Here is a 26200-nt window from a genome sequence, read left to right on the forward strand (position 1 = left end):
GAGTGGAGGTAAACAGGCTTGAGCCCTTGACTTTATAGGACACAGTCAAAGAAGAGTATAACCAATGTGTGGTCAAATAATTACAGTATATTTTGATAAGTTCCACATTAAAGGCATGTGCATACAGATGGATTGAGGAGAGGGTGTTACTATAGTTTTTTGGAAACTTTCCATTTTATCTTAACTCATCTAATTCCTCTTTCTCTTTTTCTTTAACTTGGGGTTTCTCAGCCTCATCACTAATGACATTTTGGCCTGAATATTTTGTTTGTTTGTTTGTTTGTTTGTTTGGGGTAAGGGCCTGTTCTGTTCATCACAGAATATTTCTCAGCATTCCTGACCTCTACTTATTTAATTCCAGTAGCACTACCTTCCCCTATCCACACTGTTGTGACTACCAAAAATGGCTCTAGAGCAGCCAGACTGATCACAGTTGAGAAAACTTTTAACTCATTGGCTTTTTTTTTTTTTTTTTTTTTTTGGCCTCATTGGCTTTTTATTCAGTAAGGCTTTCTTTGAAAATCCAGTGCAGTGTAGGCACTAGATTAGTCATGTGGATAAATGAAATGGATTCATCTTGAGGATAATAGGGCCTTCCTAAAAAGAAAAAACTAACATCACAGTATTGATTATTAAAAGTAAGGCAAGGGAAAAAATCAAACTAAATTTGGTCTTAAAAATCATAGAGGCAAGTTGAGGTTAATGGGTATTTAAAATCACTCTTCTGAACTCCTTCTACCATGTTTAAATGTCAAAAATAGAACAGAAGTGCTATTCAAGGAGGTAACTATACTAAGTCTTACATTTTTCCCTGAGCTTGACTACATAAAAGTGTTATTTTCTCTTTCTTTAAAACATTGCAAGAAGGTATCTCACATTTTCTTACCTCAGGAGTCATTTTTAAAACTTCTGGCTTACTAAAGCCAAAAGTTCTGGCCAAACAAAAGATTGTCCCATAGAAAATTGGAGAAAAAATTAATAATGGAAGAAAAATAAGGCAGGGTGCCCCAAAGCACACAGAAAAATTATAATGTCTCTTAACCAAAACACTTTCCAAATAACTCTTTCGCCTACTTTGTAATTTCTTTCACTGTTTGTGGTTCTCTTTCCAATACTTGCATTGCTTAGATGAGCCAGAAGGGAGACTGGAGGGGAATACTAGGATATTAGGTACACGTGTTGGTCCCTTAACATTATTTTTCTATCTGTTTTATCATGGTGCTTTCCTTTCTCTTTCTAGCATCTTTCTTTTGTTATGTGTTTAATGTCTACATTAAACAAAGGATACAACATGGAAAAAAAGTTTTTGTAAATACTCAAGGAGATAAAAAGCAAGCTATCTTAAAAGAATTTAAATCAGAGTTGCTTCCAAGCTTCTGTCTTGAAATAATCAATATCCAAATTTGGTGGAAGAACATGGTGCAATCCTTAGTGGGGAAGCATGTGAGCCAAGGAAATTGATGATGTCATGTACATTGTATACACATGAATAAAAAAGTCAAAAAGAACGTTGTTCTAGTGATTTAACTATAGGTGTATACTTATTTGCTTTTCCTTTTCTTACTGGCCAATATTTATTTTACATTCTTTAAGTAGACACACTACAATTTCTTATAATTGTCCCAGCGACTTCTCAGGTGGATAATCTGGTGACTTCTCCTTCCCGAGACAAGGAGCAAGCACATGACCCAAACTAGGACAGAATATCTGAGGGGAAAATCTACCTACAAACTGAGGCATTATAGTACTGATAGATGTAGGAGATACAATTTCCATCTTTAAGAATATTTAAATCTAATAATAAAATTATGCTTATAACTAAATGCAATGTAAACTAAGCTCTGGAAAGGTTATTTATAGAAAGAAACATTTTAATGCACTATAGCATTTCAAAGGAGGGATACATAACAACGGCCTAAAATTATCAGGAGAATGAAAAAAAAAGACTAGTCTATTTTACATTATGGAAAATAAAAATTAACAATTTTATTCTAACATCTAAGTCACAAACTTAATGAAAACACCTTTTTCACAACTTTATTTTTGGTTGACTATTACAAACTATCCTACATAATTAGCTATATAGCAAATACCATAAATTTCAAAATTCATGATACAGTATTGTTATAAAACACATTATAGCTGTTTCTCTTTTGTGAAAAGAACTAGATGATTGTGGCTTTTTAAAATAAATAAATGTATAAGTTCTTTTAAGTCTAAACAATGTTCTTGAGCTTTTGTTTGTGTGCTGGTTGTGAAGTATTCTGGAATTTTGTATTGTGTATTCATTAATTTTCATATAAATAAATATCATTTAATTAAAATATTATAATTAAGTATAATCATCTCTCCCCATTATGTTCAGGTTATATAATCATATTTTGGGTTATCCATAGGCCCTTTTCCCGCAAACCACTTAATATCTGATACAGGCCACTGAATCAAAGGAGCTTTCAAAGGAACAATTTAGTATTTGAATCTTAAACTTACATGCACAAAGTATACATATAAGTATGTATATGAATATACACGATATTTGTAAGAATTGTCGGCCAGGCATGGTGGCTCATGCCTGTAATCCCAGAACTTTGGGAGGCTGAGGTGGGAGAATCACCTGAGATCAGGAGTTCGAGACCAGCCTCACCAACATGGAGAAATCCCGTCTCTACTTAAAAAACCACAAAAAATTAGCTAGCCACGGTGGCGCATGCCTGTAGTCACAGCTGCTCGGGAGGCTGAGGCAGGAGAATCGCTTGAACCCAGAAGAGGTTGTGGTGAGCCGAGATCACACCATTGCACTCTAGCCTGGGCAACAAGAGTCAAACTCCATCTCAAAAAAAAAAAAAAAAAAAAGAATTGTTAGTACTTATTTAATCAAACATATGAATGAACACACCTAAATAAATACCTGACTTACAAAAGAAAGCCCCCTAGCTTTCAGTAAACAAGGGCAAATAAAGTTATTCTTCTATAGACTATACCACCAAGTTACTTCCTTAGTCATAGACTTTTTGAGGATATGGTGAAAAATTCACCACATCCATCCATTAAAATGTATTTGTCAATTAAAAAATGGATTAATGTAGTATTGTTTGAAAAAAATGAGTAATCTGATAACTCAAAATCATGAGTTTCTTAAAGTTCTACCTGTAATAGAGTCCATGTACTTTATAATACCCTTCTTTATTCTTCAGGACTTCGTAAAGCTTGTAGGTTTGTGTGCATGCATACGTGTGTGTGTGTGTGTGTGTGTGTGTCTATGAGGGTCTTGGGGTTGTGTATGTACACATACAGTTACAGCCACAAAATTGCTCACAATATCTGTCAGTGATAATAAAATTGAGAGAAGAGTAAAATAAAACCAAATAACCATGTTAGATTATTAAGAACCTTATATTTTATGCTAGTTTGATATAAATTTTTTATGTTTTGAAGGTTATATATTTTATATTTTATCTCACATAGTAGTAACCAGAGTGGCTAACACATGGCAGTCTCTCAAAAGTTATAATGAATGTTTAAAGAAACAATTAAATGATAGAATGTATATATGAATAGTGGTTGGTTTAACATTTGCTTCAATGTATCCTATTTGTGTTTTTTAATGTCTCTATTAAATGTACATATGAGGCGGGGCGCGGTGGCTCATGCCTGTAATCCCAGCACTTTGGGAGGCCTAGGCAGGCGGATCACGAGGTCAGGAGATGGAGACCATCTTGGCTAACGCGGTGAAACCTTGTCTCTACTAAAGATACAAAAAATTAGCCTGGCGTGGTGTCTCATGCCTGTAGTCCCAGCTACTAGGGAGGCTGAGGCAGGAGAATGGCGTGAACTCAGGAGGTGGAGCTTGCAGTGAGCCGAGATCGTGCCACTGCACTCCAGCCTGGGCGACAGAGGGAGACTCCATCTCAAAAAAAAAAAAAAAAAAAAGAAAAGAAAAAAGAAAAAGAAAAAAATGTACATATGAATAGTGATTGGTTTAACGTTGGATTTAATGTATCCTATTTGTATTTTGTGATGTCATTGTTATATCAGAATGCAGGACGCATTAGAAAGACATGACGGGAGCAGATGATGTTTAGTCACTCAGGTGAGACGACAACAGACTTAAGTATATGGGCAGCTGTGGAGTTGAGAGAAAAATGACACAAGATATATTTATTAGGCGTTGATTTACCTGCTTATGAGGCTGACATGTAGGATTTGGTTACCATCCAGATATGAAATTAGGGTTGGGAGTTAAGGGAACAGGTCATGACAAAGTTCTTGTTCTTTGCAAATTGTATAACATTTTAAATGACTCATCCCATTTAAAGAAGAAAATATACGTCATCAGTATTTTTCCAAGACTTCTGTCACTCTAAGAGTTCTGAAAAGAAATAGCACATTTGAATTGTATATATTTCTGAATGAAAGTGGAAAGAAGTTATTGGAAAGGTGATGTATTCTAAAATTCCTTTTTATTTTTAAATTTAGAGCTGTTAGCATTTTTTATTCTAGGGATAAAAATGGTCTGCTACTAAACTAAAAATGATTTCATTTTGGATGAATTCTGGTTTGTGGTGGCTGACTAGGGTACAAGTCAGAGCCCTGGCACTGCAGGATAGAGAAGCGTAATCTGCTATTAGCCCTACTTCGCTGCTGGTTCTCTAATCTGTTGAGCTAGCACGGTTTTCCTCTTGATTTTACCTCTTCCAGGTCACAGATGACAAATAGAGAAAAACTGAATGAGCAGCAGAAGGATAGGAGCAAAATCTTGAGGTTAACTCACTGTTCTCTCTGACCTTTCCAATGGCAAGCAAAAAAAAAAAGACTATTTCTAAGTTCTTACTAATACAAGCTATTCATTCATTAATTTATTCAACAAATACAAATGTATACCCATGATGTACCCTGCAAGTAGGCTGGTGTTAATTACTTAAAATTGTACAGGAGGCATTAAACACAGGTAAAACACCAAAATAAGGGCATCCTTGATAAATAGTATGTACATTAATTGCCTTGTATTTGTTCATAACTGAAATGAATCAGAAAAGTTGACTTATGTAATACATTAGCAATACTTACTTGACTTTTTTTTTTAGGGAGATCTTTTTTGTTTGTTTGTTTGTTTGTTTTATTATTATTATACTTTAAGTTTTAGGGTACATGTGCACAATGTGCAGGTTAGTTACATATGTATACATGTGCCATGCTGGTGTGCTGCACCCATTAACTCGTCATTTAGCATTAGGTATATCTCCTAATGCTATCCCTCCCACCTCCGCCCACCCCACAACAGTCCCCAGAGTGTGATGTTCCCCTTCCTGTGTCCATGTGTTCTCATTGTTCAATTCCCACCTATGAGTGAGAACATGCGGTGTTTGGTTTTTTGTCCTTGCGATAGTTTACTGAGAATGATGATTTCCAGTTTCATCCATGTCCCTACAAAGGACATGAACTCATCATTTTTTATGGCTGCATACTATTCCATGGTGTATATATGCCACATTTTCTTAATCCAATCTATCATTGTTGGACATTTGGGTTGGTTCCAAGTCTTTGCTATTGTGAATAGTGCCGCAATAAACATACGTGTGCATGTGTCTTTATAGCAGCATGATTTATAGTCCTTTGGGTATATACCCAGTAATGGGATGGCTGGGTCAAATGGTATTTCTAGTTCTAGATCCCTGAGGAATCGCCACACTGACTTCCATAATGGTTGAACTAGTTTACAGTCCCACCAACAGTGTAAAAGCGTTCCTATTTCTCCACATCCTCTCCAGCACCTGTTGTTTCCTGACTTTTTAATGATTGCCATTCTAACTGGTGTGAGATGGTATCTCATTGTGGTTTTGATTTGCATTTCTCTGATGGCCAGTGATGATGAGCATTTTTTCATGTGTCTTTTGGCTGCATAAATGTCTTCTTTTGAGAAGTATCTGTTCATATCCTTTGCCCACTTTTTGATGGGGTTGTTTGTTTTTTTCTTGTAAATTTGTTTGAGTTCATTGTAGATTCTGGATATTAGCCCTTTGTCAGATGAGTAGGTTGCGAAAATTTTCTCCCATTTTGTAGGTTGCCTATTCACTCTGATGGTAGTTTCTTTTGCTGTGCAGAAGCTCTTGAGTTTAATTAGATCCCATTTGTCAATTTTGGCTTTTGTTGCCATTGCTTTTGGTGTTTTAGACATGAAGTCCTTGCCCATGCCTGTGTCCTGAATGGTAATGCCTAGGTTTTCTTCTAGGATTTTCATGGTTTTGGGTCTAACGTTTAAGTCTTTAATCCATCTTGAATTAATTTTTGTATAAGGTGTAAGGAAGGGATCCAGTTTCAGCTTTCTACATATGGCTAGCCAGTTTTCCCAGCACCGTTTATTAAATAGGGAATCCTTTCCCCATTGCTTGTTTTTCTCAGGTTTGTTATTTGACTATATTTTTACAAAATGAATAGCCACTTATTTCCCATTTTATTTGGTTTATAAGTTATTTTTATATATATGTTAAATTGTTTTTTAAAAGGTCATTATTGGACTAGTGACAAGTACTACATTTCTCATTAAAGGTGTAATGATTTGAGGGAGGTTCTAACATTTGATGATGACATGTATCATTTATGGTACATTTACCATTATTTAAATGGCAAAGTGCAGCATTTATGAGTCATAATCATATCTTCAGCTCCATTGTTTTCAATGAATGTTAGCCTCTAACATTGACAGTTTCTAAGGCATGATAAAACTTGTTTTCCATTTGTGGAAATAAACACCTCACTCAAACACTGTTACTTTTAGTCTTAAAACATAAATGTTATTGTACAATTTTAAGCTAAAGAAGTGCCATTGCTGATTTTATACTTAAGAATAAATATATATTCATATAATAGTTTATGGCAGTTTCTATTATTTCAGAAGGGGTTTATATATTTGTGTCCCTTTGGTATAACTGGTATTGTGTGTGAAGTGTTTGTGAATGTGAACAGTTGAGTTGTTTCATTAAAATTAACAGGGTGCAGTATTTTAGTGCCAAATTAAATCAAGTAAAATGAATTACCAGGACATTGTAATTAAAAGAAATAACAGCAACTTAACATTTTTATACCAGAAGCATCATTATCAGTGTCCCCTACATTTGAGGGTACTAGGTATGGCATCTAGAAATGGCTTTTGATATATTTTCAATGTTTCCAAAAAAAAGTGCAGCAAGTATTTACTTCAGTGCATTTTTTTCCCCCATGAATAACCACCAATAAAAAATGTATCATTTCTTGTCCTCCAGGCAATACAGCTAAAGTATACATTGAGATTCAGGATGAAAATAATCATCCCCCAGTGTTTCAGAAAAAATTCTACATCGGAGGTGTATCTGAAGATGCAAGAATGTTTACTTCTGTACTCAGAGTGAAGGTATGAGGAATTATGTTAATATACAGAACTAAAATAAAAGAAAAGCTCAGGTTTTGCAGATAAGCTGTAACACTATAGTTTGCATTAACTGCATACTTATGCTCTATAAACAAAAGCCTGAAACTTGGAGCTATATTAGTTTAGTTATCTAAACTCAATACAGATTATATCAGGTAAACACTAAGCAACTTTTTGAGTTTCATTTTACTGTGAAAATGGTAACAAAATACTTATGATGTTTTACATTGAATAAGATGTTGAAATGTATATCTTTTCTTAATGGTTTGTATTCCTCCAGTAGGATAACTCAAAAGATTCTCAAAATGGAATCTCTAATGACAAATATAAAATTACCACTTCTAATAGAAGAAATAGTGGAATAAATTAAACATTTTTTTCTGAAATTTTGAATTTTAAATGCTGATTGAATGAAAGTAAAAAAATAACACTACCAATTTTAGTACTTTACTAAAAGTTACAAAAACCTTGATGTCTCAGAGAATGTTGGCTTACTTGGAATTTCAAAAATGCAGTATCTAAGACCAAAGTTGTAAGTTTTCAATTTTTTTCTTTATCATCAAATGTTTATTACTAATTACTATTATAATTCTTTATAATCAAATGTTTATGACTATTTCTAATCAACTGTGTATTACTAATGTTTTATTACTAAGGAAAAATTTTAAAGATTGAATTTTACTGAAGAAAAAGTTTAGATGCTAAACATTTTGGATTCTCAACTGCAGAGTTAATTTTGGACAGCATTTCAATGGTTAACTTGTAAATAGCTATAAATTGCACATAAAACCTAAACATCTCTGGCAAATCTAGCTTTTGATTGCTTCTAGTTTTGCACATGAGTAATTGCCTTTCTTTTCCTATTACCAGGAGCACCATGATTAGAGCTCTTCTTACGTGTAGTTTTATCACCTATCAAACACTCTCAGTAAGAAAAAAATTCAACCTAATTGGCTTGGGCTTGCAAAATAGCTCTTCCACTATGCCAAGTGCAGACCCCTGACCTGAATCACCAGTTTAACTAAAAGTAGTCCACAAATCTGTCACTTATTATATTTAATTTATGTTGTTATCCACAAGTAGGAATCCTTTGTAGCTGATTTTTATCTTATTTTATATTTTAGTCTCATTAACTCTTAATTGATTTAGTTCTATCATTTAGTCAAATATGTTTGAGTACCTATAATGTGCTAAACACTGCTCTAGAAGTTTGATATAGAGCAATTGACAAAGCAAACAAACAAACAATCAAAGTTTCCACCCGAGTAATGCAGACAAACTAGTTTGAAGAAATGAATAGATGAGTAAGTTATGTAGTGATAAGTTCTAAGGAAACAAAAAAGTTTGATAAGGGAAGAATGAGAGTGGTGCAATTTTAGATAAGAAAGTTAAGATAGTTCTTTTTGGATAAAACTGAAACAGTGACCTGAATAAAGGAAAAGATCAAGACTTATGGATTCTTAAGTGAGCAGCATTCTGGGATTTCTTTGTAAAGCCCTAAAGGTAGACAGGGAGCTGGAGGCTAGTGTGAATGAAAAAGTCTGGTAGGAAATGAGGTCAGAAATGTACCTGGGGCTAGAATATGGGATTTGTTCTAGGTGTGTTGGAAAGAAAGCCTTTGAATGATTTAAACAGTTATGACATCATCCAATATAAAAAGATTATTGTAGATGCTGTGCACGGGAGATGTTGGGAATGGGTAACACAGTGTTTTGGACAAGTAGAGTTTAATGCATGATGAGTCCAGGCAAAATTTTACGGTAGCTTGAACGACGTTGATAGGCTATGGAGACCTTGAGAAGGGGGTTAAAGGATAGAACATATAGGATTTGCTGATGAATCATACATGGGACATTAGGAAAAATCAAGAATGACTTGGTGGTTTTTGTCCTGAACAGATCCCCATACCTCCTCCACTGCCTATTTTGATGGCAGTAATCAAGGTTTGTGAGGCTTTTTCAATACAGAAACCTAATTCTTGGCAAGGCATTTGCAAATGCTGATCTAGACTTGAGAGAGAAATAAGGGGCCAAGATGAAATCACCCAGAAAATGGGTTTGACAAAAAAATACGAAGACTAAGCTTTGGGAACTTCAGCACTTAGAGATCAGGAGAAGAAGGGTTTGGGGATACTGAGATGTTGCTACCATGAGGTGACAGGAATACGGGGAAAATGCAAGGTCCCTGAACCATGGAAAGAACAAGATTGATAAAAGAGAATCATTGACTGTCAAATGCTGCTGTGGTTAGAATGCCCTTGTGGATTTTTACATCACCACTTATGTTACTAATCCTATAGTGTGATATAGGAGAAAAAGATAAGCCAAATGTTAAACTAGTCAATTAATAAAGGAGATTACTCAAAAGGCATGTGATGACTATAACAAGGAAATTTAGTGGGTGGCATTATCTGATGGCATTTACTTCAGAGGAATTGGGACTGAGTGTCAAAGGAGACAGAAGGATGCTTGCCCTGTACTCCTAGGCTCTGTGCTATGTAAATTATGGTAGCCATTACTGACAGATCTACAGAAAGCAGCATCTTTTGTCAAGGAGGGGTAGAGGGAGAAAGAAGGAATAAAAAAGTATAGGTAATAATAAGAGAGAAAGTTGAATATTTAGGGAATTTTGTTGATGATGGTCTGTGATTTCCAAGGGATTCTGGGGAAAGTTTGGTAGTAGGGTAAAAGTCAGGTGAGAAACTGAGTCTTAATAAGGTGTGTAAAGACATTGCATTGAAAGAAGCGTCTGGGTGAGGAGATATGCCCTGGACAGAATGCATGGACTTCTTCTGATGAGGTATACAGTGATGGGATTGATTGTGTCTCCAGACTACTGAGAACTCTAAGGAACCCTCCCCCTTCAAACTATCAGTAGGTAATTCAGACTAGTGAAAGGGGTCCTTTCTAGGAAACCAACTTCATGCAATATAATATACTAGGTACTTTATACAATAGTGAGAGAAAGAGGGGAGAGAGAGACAGACAGAGAGAGAGGGAGAGAGAGAGAGATAGAGAGAGAGAAAGAAAGAATGTGTTGATGCAAGTGTATGCTATAATAATAAAGTCAAGTAGGAGAGCGCAAATTGTCTTGTGGATTCAAAGGAATAAACCATTTCAGTTGGTGAATGAACATAAAGGTTTCCTGGAGGATGAAGAATTTAAGACAAGCACTGAAGGGTGGTTAGATTTTTTTTTTTCCAAAGTGAAACATATGTGAGGAAGACAGTCTAAGTAGAGGAAACAAACTAAGTAAGCCAAAACCCAGAAGAAACAAAGTGCAGAGCGTATCTGAGTGATAGGAGGCAAGGGATTTACAAGGGGAAGGGAGTAATAAATACTTAGTGTTTAACAATTCCAGTTGCTGCCTTTAGCCTTGAAGCCTGGAATCTTCTCCTTTCCAGAATTTAATCAGAGCATGAGTTAAGCAGTTCTTCTCATTTTATACTTAGAGCAACAAAAATATTAATGGAAACAGCACTGAATCAGGACCAGCTCAGCTGTGGTGTTTGAAGGAAGGAAAGATGATTTTAAAAATGGGAAGTAGCCCATGATTGTGAAAGAGGTGTTTCTACCAATTGCTATACAATATTAAGTAATGGTAGATCATCTACCGTGCATGCAAGTTAATTTTTTTTGGTCCATGATATAATGCAGAATGATAAAAGTTAAATGTAAATTTGTGCTTTGTGTAAGAAGGGAAAGAAGAAATGTTACATAGAATAAGATTGACAAAGTAAGATAAGACTTTGAAATAGCAGTGAATAAGGCTATATTAGCTTAAAAGATAAGTAGTGAATTTGAGGCATTATTTTTAAAATACGCTACAGGTAAAGTGACACAATAAAAACATTGTTGAAGTGAATTATCCAGTATAAGTAATAATATAATAAAGACAATTGTATATCTGCTCTGAAGTGGCATACCTAATATACTTAAAAACTTAGGTTCTAAGTTCATTTTTTAAAGAAAATATATAGTGTGTTCTTACTCTGTACTGAAAATATGGAAGCAAACAAAATAGGCTCTCTCTACCCTTACAGAAGCCACATTCTAGTAAACTAGACCAACCCCCGAAAAAAAGTAAATAAATAAAAACATATGTTATAATTAAATCTAGATGGACAAAATACCTAATTTAGTTTCAGTTCATGTTTATACTATACTGAGTGGAAAATAATATAATTATCTGAAATTTAGGTGAAGGTAAGTTTTAAATTATTCTGTTTGTACCACTGAGTTAATTTAGGTGAAGTCTCTGGTTTTAATATACTCACATTGTCTGAGTATAGTAGACACCATTAGTTGGCTATTTCTCCTACCTCGCACTTTAACAGAAGTTCAGTTTCATTTAGGTATTATTTTTGGGGATCATGTGCTTCAGGGGAAGTGAAGCCTATTCCAAAGTGGTGAAAAATGACTGGTTGGAGCCAATCATGCCTGTCCTGTTATCTTTGCAAATGATTGGTTTGCACGTGGATATGTGAGTCATTTTTGAGCAGTGATTGTTAAGGGAGGTCTCCTGAGGATTTTCTAGGGCAAAGATATATACAGACATGTAGATACTTGATTTCTGGCTCAATAATTTGAATGCTCATGTCACATTTAAGTACATGAATTGTATCAAAAGTGCACAGAACAAAAAGTTATCTGAGAAGATCTATATTTACTATGGTTTCATGCTGAGTATCTGTGTCACAACTGGTTCTACCAAGTTGATTTCCATTAGTGACAAGTAATCAGTCATTTTAATTATGAGGAGTGCAAAAAGAAAATCCAATGGTAATTCGTTTTTCTTTAGTCTTTAATCCAATTAGTTAATATCAGTTAAAATATAACTCTTACTATATACTTAAAATAATTGCAAGCAAGGACTTGGTCAGGTATTTGTACACCCATGTTCATAGAAGTGCTATTTACAACAACTAAAAAGTAGAAACAACCCATATGGGGCCGGGCGCAGTGGCTCATGCCTGTAATCCCAGCACTTTGGGAGGCCGAGGCGGGCAGATCACGAGGTCAGGAGATTGAGACCATCCTGGCTAACATGGTGAAACCCCATCTCTACTAAAAATACAAAAAATTAGCCAGACATGGTGGTGGGCACCTGTAGTCCCAGCTACTCGGGAGGCTGAGGCATGAGGATGGCATGAACCCGGGAGGCGGAGCTTGTAGCAAACCGAGATCACGCCACTGCACTCCAGCCTGGGCGACAGAGCGAGACTCTGTCTCAAAAAAAAAAAAAAAAAAAAAAAAAGAAACAACCCATATGTTCATCTATAGCTGAATGCATAAACAAAATGTGATATACAATGGAATATTATTTAGTCCTAAAGGGAAATAAATTCTAATACATGTTACATCATGGATTAATGAGGACATCATGTTCTGTGAAATAACCTAGACATGGACAAATATTGTATGACTCTACTTACATGAGGTTCCTAGAGTAGGCAAATTCATAAAGACAGAAAGCAGAATGTTGGCTGCCAGGGTTTAGGGGTGGAGTGGGAGGAGGTAAATGGGAAGCTATTGTTTAATGGCTACTCTGTTGCCGTTTGGGAAGAAGAAGACGTTTTGAGCATGAATGGCAGTGATATTTGCAGAACAATGTGAATACACTTAATGTCAATGAACTGTACACTGAAAAGTGGTTGAAATGCTAAGTTTTGTGTTATGTACATTTTACCACAGTAAAGAAAAAGAGGAGAGAAGGCATCACTTTTATTGAAAGAATGTGAAAACTTTTTTTAAACTAATTTTAATTGGTATTCATTCCTTTGAAGCTTTTATGAATGTGAAGCTTATGTTCAAATTCAGAAGTAAAGATTTATATTAGTCAATTTATTTTTCTTGACTATGTACTGTGTTTTTAAACATTTTATTTCATAAAACACCAGTTGCAACAGTATGGCAGTGATGTGCATTGTGGGAACATGCTAATCCTCTCAGCCTGCCGGGAGGCCATATCAGAGTCTGCATTACCTTGTGTGTTCAAAAAGCCTCCCCACAATTCTGAGTCCTCCTTCTCTAGGGCAGGCCATTAGTTGAACATCATTAACTGAAATGTCCTACACCAGCGGTCCCCAACCTTTTTGGCACCAGGGACTGGTTTTGTGGAAAACAATTTTTTCACAGACAGGAGTGCAGAGGGGGATGGTTTGGGGATGATTGAAGTGCATCACATTTATTGCGCACTTTATTTCTATTATTAATTATTACATCGTAATATATAATGAAATAATGATAAAACTCACCATAATGTAGAATCAGTGGAAGCCCTGATCTTGTTTTTCTGAAATTAGATGGTCCCATCTGGATGTGATGAGAGACAGTGACAGATCATCAGGCATTAGGTTCTCATAAGGATTGTGCAACCTGGAACCGTCTCAGGCGCAGGTCATGACAGGGTTTGTGCTCCTATAAGAACCTGATGCTGTCACTGATCTTACAGGAGGCAGAGCTCAGGAGGTTATGTGAGCCATGAAGAGTAGCTATTAATACAGACGAAGCTTCACTCAGTCACCCATCACTCACTTCCTGCTGTGTGGCCCGGTTCTTAACAGGTCACCGACTGGTAGTTGTCCATGGCCTGAGGGTTGGGGACCCCTGTCCTACACTAATGAAAAATGACTGATGAATATGGTTACATCAGAATAGCAGACTGCTGCAACAAGGGTGCTATAAATGACTGAGTGAAGCAATATGTTAAAAGCAAATACTCGCAACATCTATTAAAAATATATATATCTCAAAGGAGCGGTATCCAGAATATAGAAAGAACTGTAAAAAAGCAACTATGTAGTCAACAACAAAAAAAAATAGAAAAAGTGATGAATACTTGTAATATTTGTAATTTTTTTGTGTGAAGAAGGAAAGTTGAAGCTAGGCCTTTGAACATTAACTTTTTGTTTCTGCTGGACTTTGAAGAAATGTTAATGGATAAATATTCCCTAATTCATAATAATAACTGTGATTTATTTGTCATTATTATTTTTCTGAGAACTGTGAAATGTCATTTACTTATTTTAGCCTACACTCTTTAAATAAATAAATAAAATGAAGAACAAATAAAAGAATATCAATTAAAATAAAACAAGTAAATTAAAACATTGATTTATGCAGTAGATGCAATTATTTCTTATTGCACTTTTGGGAAAATTGAAGCTCAGTAAGGCTGGATAACTTTCCTAGTATTACTCAGCCAAATACCCAGTGAAGCTGGAATTTAAAGTTAGGTCTACCTCAGTTCAAGAACTTTTCTTGTAACCTCTTACATTGCTTCCCAGGAGAAATGAGGCATAGAATCCTGCTAGAAAATATGAGAACATACTAACTTTCTGTGAAAAATTAGGAGACAAGTAAAAAGGCAACCGATTTCTTTTCAACTTGAGATGAACTGTGTAAATTGTGACACCCCCTTTTAAGGTAACAAGTAAGATTTGATTTTAAAAACACTTTTCAAATTGTTAACTAATTTTTCCAGTTTATTGCATGTTGTCTTAACTGCAAAAATAGCATTTATTGCAAATACAGGGAAACGTTAAATGTGATCAAGATTAATTTTTAAAAACTCTGAATTATGAAGATATTTTCCAGAAGTTAATGCAGTGAGAATTAATCTCATTCTTTACAAGTTGCAAATATGAAAAAACAGTGTCAGAAAAATTGAGTTATAATGTTGATTTGATCTCTACTGAAAGTTAAAAAGATTTTGAATATTATATTTTTGAATTATTAAAGATGCCAAATTTAAGAAATTTATGGACTAAAAGAAAATAATATTGTGAAAAAGCAGCAAGAAAAAAGACTTAACACTTAATGGCTGATTGTTTATTACATTTTCAAAATAAGCACAAACTGGTGATGAGAGGTTTCAGCAGAGTGGTGCCGTAGATAGAAAAAAGCCACAGTTGTGGTCAGAGGATGCAAATTTCCTTAGTAGCAAAAGGTATAGAAATGTACAAGGTTAACAATGTAGGGTAATACATAATGTTTCTAGACAGAGGTTAGGGCTCCTGGGGGATCCTGGTCTCTAGCCCTATACCTGCTCACCTGGGTCTTAGGCAAAACATCTCCAGCACATTTCTGAATTTTTAATGTATTTCCCCCAAGTAGCATCTCTTTAATTTACGGAGAACACTGCATCACAGGAGCAATAAGTAACCTTCCCAACATGCGCAGCTAGTTGGGAGTGAGGCTACAATTTATATCCTGGCATTCTGCTTCTGAGACCAAGTTCAACCATGTTTCCAGTGGAAGAGCACTGGACTGACATTCTAATCACTTGGATTTAGTTCTGGGTGTGCTCTTATCTCTCTGTGAGACTTTATGCTCTGTCACTCTGTGCCACAGATATCTTCTCACATAAATATTGCTGTAGAAGCAGGTGCCCTTTAAAATCTTTAAGCTGATGGTTTGCTTATTTATATGTTATTTACTGTTACAATGTTAAGTGTCCTGTGACAACTGTTATACTTGAGAACCACATTTTAGAGGTCAAATCTCATAGATTACTTAGTTCTGAAGTCCAAATCACCATTTATGTTTTACAGTATTTGTGGTTTATGTTACTTAAAAGCTAGTGAGTTATTTTGTGACAATTTTCTTCCTAGTTACATATAGAACAGATGTAAACAAGAACCAGCCTGAAGTAAAGGTCCAATAAAACACTAATTTTGGTTCCCCATTGCCAAGTATGAGGAACCTCTCTCGTGGTTTCAAGGGAGAGGTGTTTTCACAAGGTCTTACTAATAACTGGTTTCCTCCCATCTATGGCCATGTCACCCTGAAAGTGCCCGATCTCATCTGGTTTCCTTCATGTTTTGTCGCTGTATTTGACCTTGTGTGGTTTGTACTTTGAACTAAGCAAACATATGTAGGTGCCTGAGGGTGCATTGCCGTTTTGACTATGACCCTGTAACTGAATCACTATATGTCTAGTTTAGCACTTAAACCAATTATACTGTTATCGTTTATCTGTGTGCATGATTTTCCTACTAGAATTTAAATTTCATCTAAGCAGACATCATGTTTTCCCATAAACTTAAAGACATTATATATTGTGCTTAACATTTCAAATTGGTGTTTGTTTAAAATTTTATTCATTGATTTTAATTTAGTTTAACTTTATTTTATTTCAATAATTTTTGGGTACAACAAACCCCCATGACACAAGTTTACCCATATAGCAAACCTGCACTTGTACCCCTGGATTTTAAAAAAAGTTTAGCAAAAAAGTATTTTGGGGAGAACAAGTGGTTTTTGATTACATGGATAAGTTCTTCAGTGATGATTTCTGAGATTTTGGTGCACCTGTCATCTGAGCAGCATACACTGTACCCAATGTGTAGTCTTTTACCCCTCACCCTCCTCCCACTCTGTCCCCTGAGTCCCCAAAATTCATTATATTATTCTTACGCCTTTGCGTCCTCATAACTTAGCTCCCACTTACAGATGAGAACATACAGTACTTGGTTTTCCATTCCTGAGTTACTTCACTTAGAATAATGGCCTCCAACTCCATCCAGCTTGCTGTAAATGCCATTATTTCAATCCTTTTTATGGCTGACTAGTTTTCAATGGTGTATATATACCACATTTTCTTTATCCACTCATTGGTTGATGGGCATTTAGGCTAGTTCCAGATTTTTTGCAATTGCAAATTGTGCTGCTATAAACGTATGTGCAAGTACCTTTTTCATATAATGACTTTTTAAAATTTTATTTATTTTTACATATACTCATGTCTTTTAACCTGTTTAACGCATGTTGCATGAATGATCATTTCAAATTAGTAAAATACATTTTACATTAAACTCTTTTGGGCTGATTACAACACAGAATAACATCACCCTGGACTTCCCTGTGGATTTCACTTCTTCCCAAATTAGAAACTCAGACTTTATGACAGCTTTATGAATGTTATGCATATATCATAGTTTTACATTTATTTAGCCTCACTGGTGACATCAAATGTGAAGATTTTTTTTTTCCTGAACAACTGGGCTATTTTTGTTATATGATCACAGGCTATACTGTACTTAATATTTTCCTTTTGTTTTTTTTCCACTGAGCCTCAAAGTCAAATATTTGATCCATCTTTAGCAATTTTAGAAGATGAATGCAATACAAATTGTGGTACACTGACTTTCTCTGATTTCCTTTATATATTTTACGTTTACTCTCTATCATCTTTTCTTTCAATTATTTTTAGATTATATATTTTTAGAAAATACTTCACATTCATTTTGAAATTCTGTGGAGCAAATGCAGACAGATGATTACAAAAAATCTATTCTGTTTCTACACTGTATTCTGTATTTTATTTTTAAAGAATATATCGCTGTTAACTATAGTCACCATATTGTATAATATATCCCTTTACCTTATTCCACCTATATAACGGAAACTTGATATTCTGTTTCAAATAGTCTAATCCTGCATTTTCTCCTGTACTAGTTGAGAACCATAAAAAACTTTACCAGTTGCTAATACATAGCATTTCTCCTTATTAGTCTGAACAAGTAAAACATTCTTGTTACGTTCTTTCAATATAAGTGGACAAGATGAAGTCTGTTTTTGTAGATGTCAGTTGAGTATACAATGAAATAATTCTGTATATGTTTTACTCTTCTTCCCCCTCTCCACACAAATCAGTTTTTTTTATTGTAGAAGGGACACCAAAAAATATCATTCTCCTAGCAAACAATTTATGCCTATTAATTTGAATGTAATTTAATTAAAAATTGCTTTAATTCATATTACTTATAATAGAAATCGGACTACTTTTCCCAGACTATAATTATCTGAAGAATGAGGGAAGCTTGGATGTTTCAAAATAGATGAGGCCGGTCGCAGTGGCTCACGCCTGTAATCCCAGAACTTTGGGAGGCCGAGGCGGGTGGATCACAAGGTCAGGAGTTCAAGACCAGCCTGGCCAAGATGGTGAAACCCAGTCTCTACTAAAAACTACAAAAAATTAGCCGGGTGCGGTGGCAGGCGCTTCTAATCCCAGCTACTCAGGAGGCTGAGGCAGGAGAATTGCTTGAATCCAGGCGTCCGAGGTTGCAGTGAGCCGAGATGCCACCACAGCACTCCGGCCTGGGCAACAGAGACTCTGTCTTGGAAAAAAAAAAAAAAAAAAAACATATATGAAAAGCTGCTCTGATAACAGGAAACTTTTTTGTTTGTTTGTTTTGATATGGAGTGTTGCTCTGTCACCCAGGCTGGAGTGCATTGGCATGATCTCAGCTCACTGCAACCTTCACCTCCCTGGTTCAAGCAATTCCCCGCCTCAGCATCCCAAGTAGCTGGGCTTACAGGTGAAAGCCACACCCAGCTAACCTTTTTGTATTTTTTTTTTTTTTTTTTTTTGTAGTTTTAGTAGAGACAGGGTTTCACCATGTTGGCCAGACTGGTCTCAAAACCCTGACCTCAGGCAGTCTGCCTACCATGGCCTCCCAAAATGCTGGGATTACAGGCATGAGCCACAACGACCAGCCTGGATACTTTATTTTTAAAGTAGAGAGTTTAAGGACTTTTTATGAATTTGAAGAGCTATTGGACATGATACATGAAAATAAAGTAGTTTATTTGGTAAATGGCCAAATAATTTTGCCTTTCCTAAACTTGCTGTGGCTCATATATTTTAAAGTTTGAGTGCACTCTAGCAGTATTAGAAATGTATTAAATGTCTGCATATCTCTCAGATGATTAAATGTGTAACAATCTAAGGCATAGGTATGGAATACTATTTTTGGAGGTAAGCTTGCATTTACTTTTAGGAGGTTTTATAAGTTTTAGAGTAGTGATGATTGTGTGTACTCCCCTATATTATGTTTCAAAGGCCATATCCTCCATCATCTGTAGAGCAGGAATATTGACATTTGGTTCTCCCTTTGAAAATCTCAGAATTTTTCTGAAAGTGAAGGCTGCATTGCAAGGCACAATTCAGAAGATAAATTGGGCAAATAAAAATTACTTTTGTCTGAAGATGTGCTGTAATGTCTTGAACCTCCATTTAACTTTGTGCTATACTGACCTGACACGGGAGATCTATAACACCAATATAAGAGGAAAAAATGAGGAAAATGAGCTTTTAAAAATTGTTTATTCATACTTCTATAAATGCATCTTAATTTTGAATTGTCTATTAATATTTCCAATAAGAACGGTAAAGTACCAGAGTTCCTTAAAATGCGTTATGAAGAAAGTTTAGTTCCAAATAAGCCATAAGAAATAAATGATTCTTCCTATTAGTTTCAATTAATTTACCTTAAGGGAAACCCGCAGGCCTGGAGAGAGATTTTATGCATAAAGAGAATACAATTTGCACTGGATAGTTGTAATTCACTGAAAATCTGAGAATTGCAGAGACTTTAAAATTTTTTTATTTTTCTTTTTCTTCAAAAACAGGCAATGAAATGCCTGGATTCACAAAAATGCATTCTAGTGAACAAAAATAACATCTAAACTAGGCATCTCCATCAAGTTGATCCAGAAACTTTATGTGGTAGCTACACTAGTTTTTATAAAGAGAATTCTCTCTTTAATAATGTTTCATTTTACTTGTTTCCAGGATTTTTCCCCCAAGACATTTATGGTCTCTTAGAAACCCAGTAGTCTAGAAAAGGACAAAAGTCAGTGAGGCTCATAGTAATTTGAAGGACTATCACCACCTGAAGCCAATAGACCCCAACATATGTTGAATGCTGATATCAGAAGAATTTTTTTGTTCTTTTTTTTGAGACAGTGTCTCACTCTGTCTCCCAGGCTGGACATGCAGTGGCGCCATCTCAGCTCATTGCAACCTCCGCCTCCAGGTTCAAGCGATTCTCCTGCCTCAGCCTCCCGAGTAGCTGGGACTACAGGCATGTGCCACCATGCCTGGCTAATTTTTTATATTTTTAGTAGAGATGGTGTTTCACCGTGTTAGTCGGGATGGTCTCGATCTCTTGACCTTGTGATCCGCCTGCATCGGCCTTCCAAAGTGCTAGGATTACAGGCATGAGCCACTGTGCCCAGCCTAAAAGAATATTTTTGATGTATAATTATTATTACAAACTGCATACATAATGCAACGTGCATATGCAAAATCACACAGATTCTAAGTGTGCAGCTAGATGAATATTTACGAAGTGAACACGGTAGTGTAACCAGTGCCCAGGTCAAGAAACAGAGCATTACCAGTTCCTGCTCCACATCCCTGTAAGAATAACTAGTATGACTTCCAACCATAAATTTGTTTTTCTTGTTTACAAAATTTTTATAGACTTAGGAAAATTGTATTTTTTGTTTAGATTCACTTTCTCACACTATATTTGTGAGATTCATCTATGTTATTATTGCATGTAATAATAATTGATTCATTTTCATTGCTCTACAGAATTTCATTGTACAAATATACTACAGTTAATATATCCTATATACTGTCCATATAAATTGTTTGGGGTTTCTTAATATTACAAATATACTTAGAAGTAGAAATTCTAGGTAAGGGGATATTCATAAATTCAGACTTAATAGATAGATAATATCAAACTGTTTTCAAAAACGTTTTACTAATTTACATCCCCTCAGCAATATCTGAGAACTTCAGTTGCTTCACAATTTGATTTTGTCTGATTTTTTTTAGTCATTGTGATGAACATGTGGTGGTTTCTTGTGCTTTGTTTACCATTCCCTAGTAGTTAGTCAAATGTCTCTTTATATATTTTTTGCCAGTATTTGCATCCTCTTTATGTGGCGACTATTTTGGTCTCTTTCTAACATTTTTCTCTGGACATTCTGTTGTTTGTTTTGTTTTCTCATTAAGTCTTTAGAATTCTTTATATACTCTGGATCGCAGATCTTTATTCAATATATGTATTGGATATATCTTCTCCCAAGGTATGGCTTGCATTTTCACCCTATTTTTTATGCTTTTTCATGAGCAGAAACTTTTAATACAATTTATTATTTTTTCATGTTGAGCAACTTTTTGTCTTGTTTAAAAGCCCTTTGAGTAACACAAAAAACATGAAGTTTTTTATGTTTATTTCCAGAAATTTTATTTCATATTTTATGTTTAGATTTACAGTCCATATGGGATTTTTTTTGTGTGTTTGGAATGACGTAGGAGGTCAAGATTTTTTTTTAATTTCCCATGTGGATATTTAATTGACCAGCATCATTTTCTAAAGAGATCATTTTTTTTTCTCCACTGTACTGACGTGTTCTCTCTGTTCTAAGTCAAGTGGTCATGGATGTAAAGGCTTATTTCTGAATACTTTATTCTAGTTCATTGACCTGTTTGTCTTTGCATCATTCTGCTATCTGAATTACTATAGATTCATAATATCTGATAGTGTAAGTCTTCTGCTTATTTTTTTGTCTTTAAGGTTTGTTGACTTCTCTTGGCTCTCTCTGTGTGCTCATTACCAAATAAGGTTTAGAATTCAGCTTATCAATTTCCACAGGATATATATATATATGTAAGTTAACTGCTAGGGAATTGAAAACGGACCACAAGAAACCACCACATGTTCATCACAATGACTAAAAAAAACAACAAAAAACAGACAAAATCAAATTGTGAAGCGACTGAAGTTCTCAGATATTGCTGAGGGGATAAAAAATTAGTAAAACATTTTGGAAAACAGTTTGATATTATCTATCTATTACATCTGAACTTATGCATATCTCCTTACCTAGAATTTCTACTCCTATGTAATTTGTAAGACAAATTTGTAGTATTAAGAAACCCCAAACAACTTATATGGAATATATATGTTTGTGTGTGTGTGTGTGTGTATATATATATATATATATATACGTATATATATATATACGTATATATGTATATATATACGTATATATATATATACGTATATATATATGTATATATATACACACACACACACACACATATATGTATGTATATATATAGTGTTGGAATGTTTATTTGTATCCAATTGGTCTACAGATATATTTAAAGAGAATGACAGCTATACAATATTGAGCAGAGGTGAACATATTTTTGGGCTGTATTTAAACAAACCAGCAAAATCTCTTCTTCTATGAAGAAAAACTGTAGGAGTGGGTTGGGTTAGGGGTTGGAGAAAAGTATTAATAGCATTTTTTTAAACTATATATTCTCTTATTTCTTATAACCCATGGTGTATGGCACTGCCAAATTAAGGAGTAGGTGTCAAATTATTATAGTATTTCTGTAGTTTTTAATGACCGTTTTCTTTTTTTGAAGATCCTATATTCTTTTATTACCTATGTTTTAGGAGTTTTTTTTGTTTGTTTTTTTTTGGAGACGGAGTCTTGCTCTGTCGCCCAGGCTGGAGTGCGGTGGCACGATCTCGGCTCACTGCAAGCTCCGCCTCCCGGGTTCACGCCATTCTCCTGCCTCGGCCTCCCGAGTAGCTGGGACTACAGGCATGTGCCACCACGCCCGGCTAATTTTTTGTATTTTTAGTAGAGACTGGCTTTCACCCATGTTAGTCAGGATGGTCTGTATCTCCTGACCTCGTGATCCGCCCGCCTCGGCCTCCCAAAGTGCTGGGATTACAGGCGTGAGCCACCGCGCCCGGCCTGTTTAATGAGTTTTAAAAAATGCAGGGAAGAGAATTGAATTCTCATGAAAGTACTGTAATATACTGTAGGAAACAAAGAAGAAAGGTGAAGCTGTAGAGATACAATTTTAGAAACGTATATTACATTTCTAAAAATGTTTAACAAGCTTGAAATTAAAAAAAAGGAAAAAGATTATTCAACTTTCTGTTAATTTTAAGTTATTCTTCATGGAAGATAAAATAATTCTGACAAAAGGCGATAAGCTAGTATTTTTCTTATTGGTTAGCATAGTTTATTCCATCTAAATATTAGTCTTCTCTTTACTTAATGTTAATGAATTCTTGATATTTAATGCTTGGTAAAACAATGCCATATGGTGCTCTTGTCATTTATAGCAAGAATGCATGTTTTAGGAAGATGAAATACTATATTACAGGTGGTAGTAGCTGAGAGGTGCCAATAATCAAATACTTTAGGTTGGATCTGAAAGACAGGGTGGTAGGGAGAATGAAAGTCAGTATGAACTAGCATATGTGTTTACTTTGGTTCTTGGTTTCAGAATCCAGGATTATGAGCTAGTATGGTATCATGTGGACCTGAAAAAATTGTGTAATCATGCCAACATGTCAAAAACAGATTCATAAATCCTTCAAAAACGTAAGCACAGACACAGTCCTTGCTGAAGTTTTATAATGTAGGGCGTTGATAAAGAGCCCAAAATGGGCAATAAAAATAAGTGAAAGGGAACAGTCTGCATCTTAGAAAAGGCAGTTGGAGGGATTTCGACACTCGGCAGAGAACAAATATCATAGGAAAAAGTAAACAGTGTGGCTTCCAGACCCAGAAGGCAGTGATCTCTGAACATATTCACTTTGAGATTAAGTAACATTTGAATAGAGCAAGACCAGTTTACAAACTCTTTCGAGGAATGGGCTCTTTTTGGGCTCAATATTCTGGTTCAGAGCTAAGATATGAGTGTAAGATGAGGCTGAGCCCAAAGGTGCCAAAAAAAAAAAAAAAAAAAAAAAAAAGAGGCATACATGTGGGCAGGAAACGACTAGCAGCTCCTGCTCCAAAAACATGAAGTCATGATAGGGATTACTACAAGAACATTTTATTTAAGTCAGTGTTGATTAAAGTTTAATCAAATGTTATGAGTATGCTAAATCAGAAGACTGAAAAAAAGGTTAATGAATATAATATATAAAGGACTTTATAAAAATAAAGTTTTGATATATTTAAGTCTAACTCTTTTCCAAAAGCATAATGAGAAGGACAAATGTGAGGTTTTATTTAACCATGAGTGGGCTGTGTAACCAGGAGTGGACAGGTTTCTTAATTTCGGTAAGCAACAGGTCTGCAGAGTGATGACAACACTATCTAATGAATTTTATCTGAATATAAATGAGAAAATGCACATAAAGCACTGAGCACGGTTCATTCCTCTCTCTGAACTTAGACATTCTCTAAATAGACGTTCTCTCAATAGATCTCTCAATAGTCATTGTTACCTATGTTACCTGAGTTGTTCTTTTTCCCTGTAATAGTAACCTCAAAATCAAAATGTTTCAAACTCAGCATGCACAGTGCATACATGTGATTAAAAACACAGTTTTATTGAACACACAGCCATTTTTCTTTGCCCTTAAAACTGAATACTGGGCCTCTCTTTCCAGAATTCACCTTCAGCATTAGTATAGAATGCTAATTTGTCTTCTTAATAATAGAATAAGGAATAATTATAAGAAGCTGAATACAACATAATAGATTCCTCCATTAAGTCACTAGATGAGTTCTCTTTGAGATACACCTTAGTGTATTATTTTCATGAAAATATTATTTCACTGAGGAATACTCAATAAAACTTTTCTAAATCCTTGTATATTTTAAATGAGATAGTTGGTTCTCTTATATGAATACTGACCAGATTAAAATGTGTGAGGCATATTTATGTTTTAAATGAGTAGTATTATCTTAGCACCATGTTATAAAGTATTTTTGCATAGAATTTTCTTGCTGTCAGTGGTTATCTATAGCTTGATACTTTTCTTTCTGGGAGTATGGTAAGCTTAAGAAAAAATAAATAATCATCTCTATATGTACAGGCATGAAGTCCTGAGAAACAAACCCTAACAGCACAGCTAGAAACACTTCAAACAGTCTTCAAGCAGTATCAGTATAAATTTATCCAGAGAACAGTTTTTAAAAGAATTATTTCTTTTTTTTAAAGGCATATTGAAGGTTTTTTGGTGCTTATACCACAGTATATCATAAAATGGAGTGAAATTATATTATAGTAATTAATGTACATCTGCTAAGTGGAAATAAATCTTGAAGTTCTCTTAATTAAAGTAGGAAAAAAATGGAAAAGGCAGTGAAATTTATTAAATAAGTTTTCTTTAGAAGGAAGGAGCACAATCCATATAAAAAATAAGCCCAGCATGGGAAAGGCCAGCAAGTTAAGAATGTTTATAGAGAGACCATAAATACCCCATTGTATATAGATATGGTCAACATTGCCATTTTTGTTTGAAACATTGCCATTTTTCAAAGTAAATGTATTAATAGAAAATTCTGAATGGCAGAAAATCTATTTTCTGCCATTAATAGAAAATTCTGAATGGCAGAAAATAATATTCATTATTAAAGAATGAATTACCTATAAAATATTGAAAAACGAAGCAGCTCTTTCTCTGGCATTAATGAATCACAGCATGACACATAATCTTTTCTGCCACCTCCTGAGAGTATTAATGGTATATTATGTTAGTAATCATCATGAAAATTAGGGGTAACTAATGAGAAAAGAAAAATAATACAATGAGAATGTGTATCTCACCTACATTTATAAGGGTCTAATTAGCATTAAATGCAATTAAAACATTGAATTATCTTTCAACATGAAATTTAATGAAGTAGCATCACTAATAAGGATACAAGCAACTCTCTGTCCTGCCAGTTTTGTCTTCTGCTTTGTCCTGAAAAAGAGGTGTAGAGATAAAGCTGCTTGTCTTAATCTAATTCCTACTGGACTTAATAGTATCTACACAGAGGGAAAAATGTGAGAAATATTAGATTGCAATTGTTAATGAAAGCTATCTGTTCTGTACAGGTATTATCTCTTTCTGAACCAAGGAACCTGATAATAATCTTCAGCCCACCACATACTTTTCTCAGTACAATCAGTTTTTTGGCGAGCTCTGCATGGGGCATGGAGTCAAAGACTACATGT

At 34.8% G+C, this 26200-nt stretch overlaps 1 protein-coding gene across 4 annotated transcripts in view; it reads left to right on the plus strand.

Moving 5' to 3' along the window:
- Positions 1–26200, plus strand: part of PCDH15 (protocadherin related 15) — a 1016126-nt gene that overhangs the window by 909916 nt on the left and 80010 nt on the right. For all 4 annotated transcript variants that reach the window (XM_063669967.1, XM_063669968.1, XM_054435813.2 and 1 more), the window contains exon 26: positions 7260–7387. In XM_063669967.1, the coding sequence (XP_063526037.1) occupies positions 7260–7387 (128 nt within the window). The remainder of the gene's footprint in view (positions 1–7259; positions 7388–26200) is intronic.

Source organism: Pongo pygmaeus, chromosome 8 (assembly GCF_028885625.2).
Source record: "Pongo pygmaeus isolate AG05252 chromosome 8, NHGRI_mPonPyg2-v2.0_pri, whole genome shotgun sequence".
NCBI lineage: Eukaryota > Metazoa > Chordata > Mammalia > Primates > Hominidae > Pongo > Pongo pygmaeus.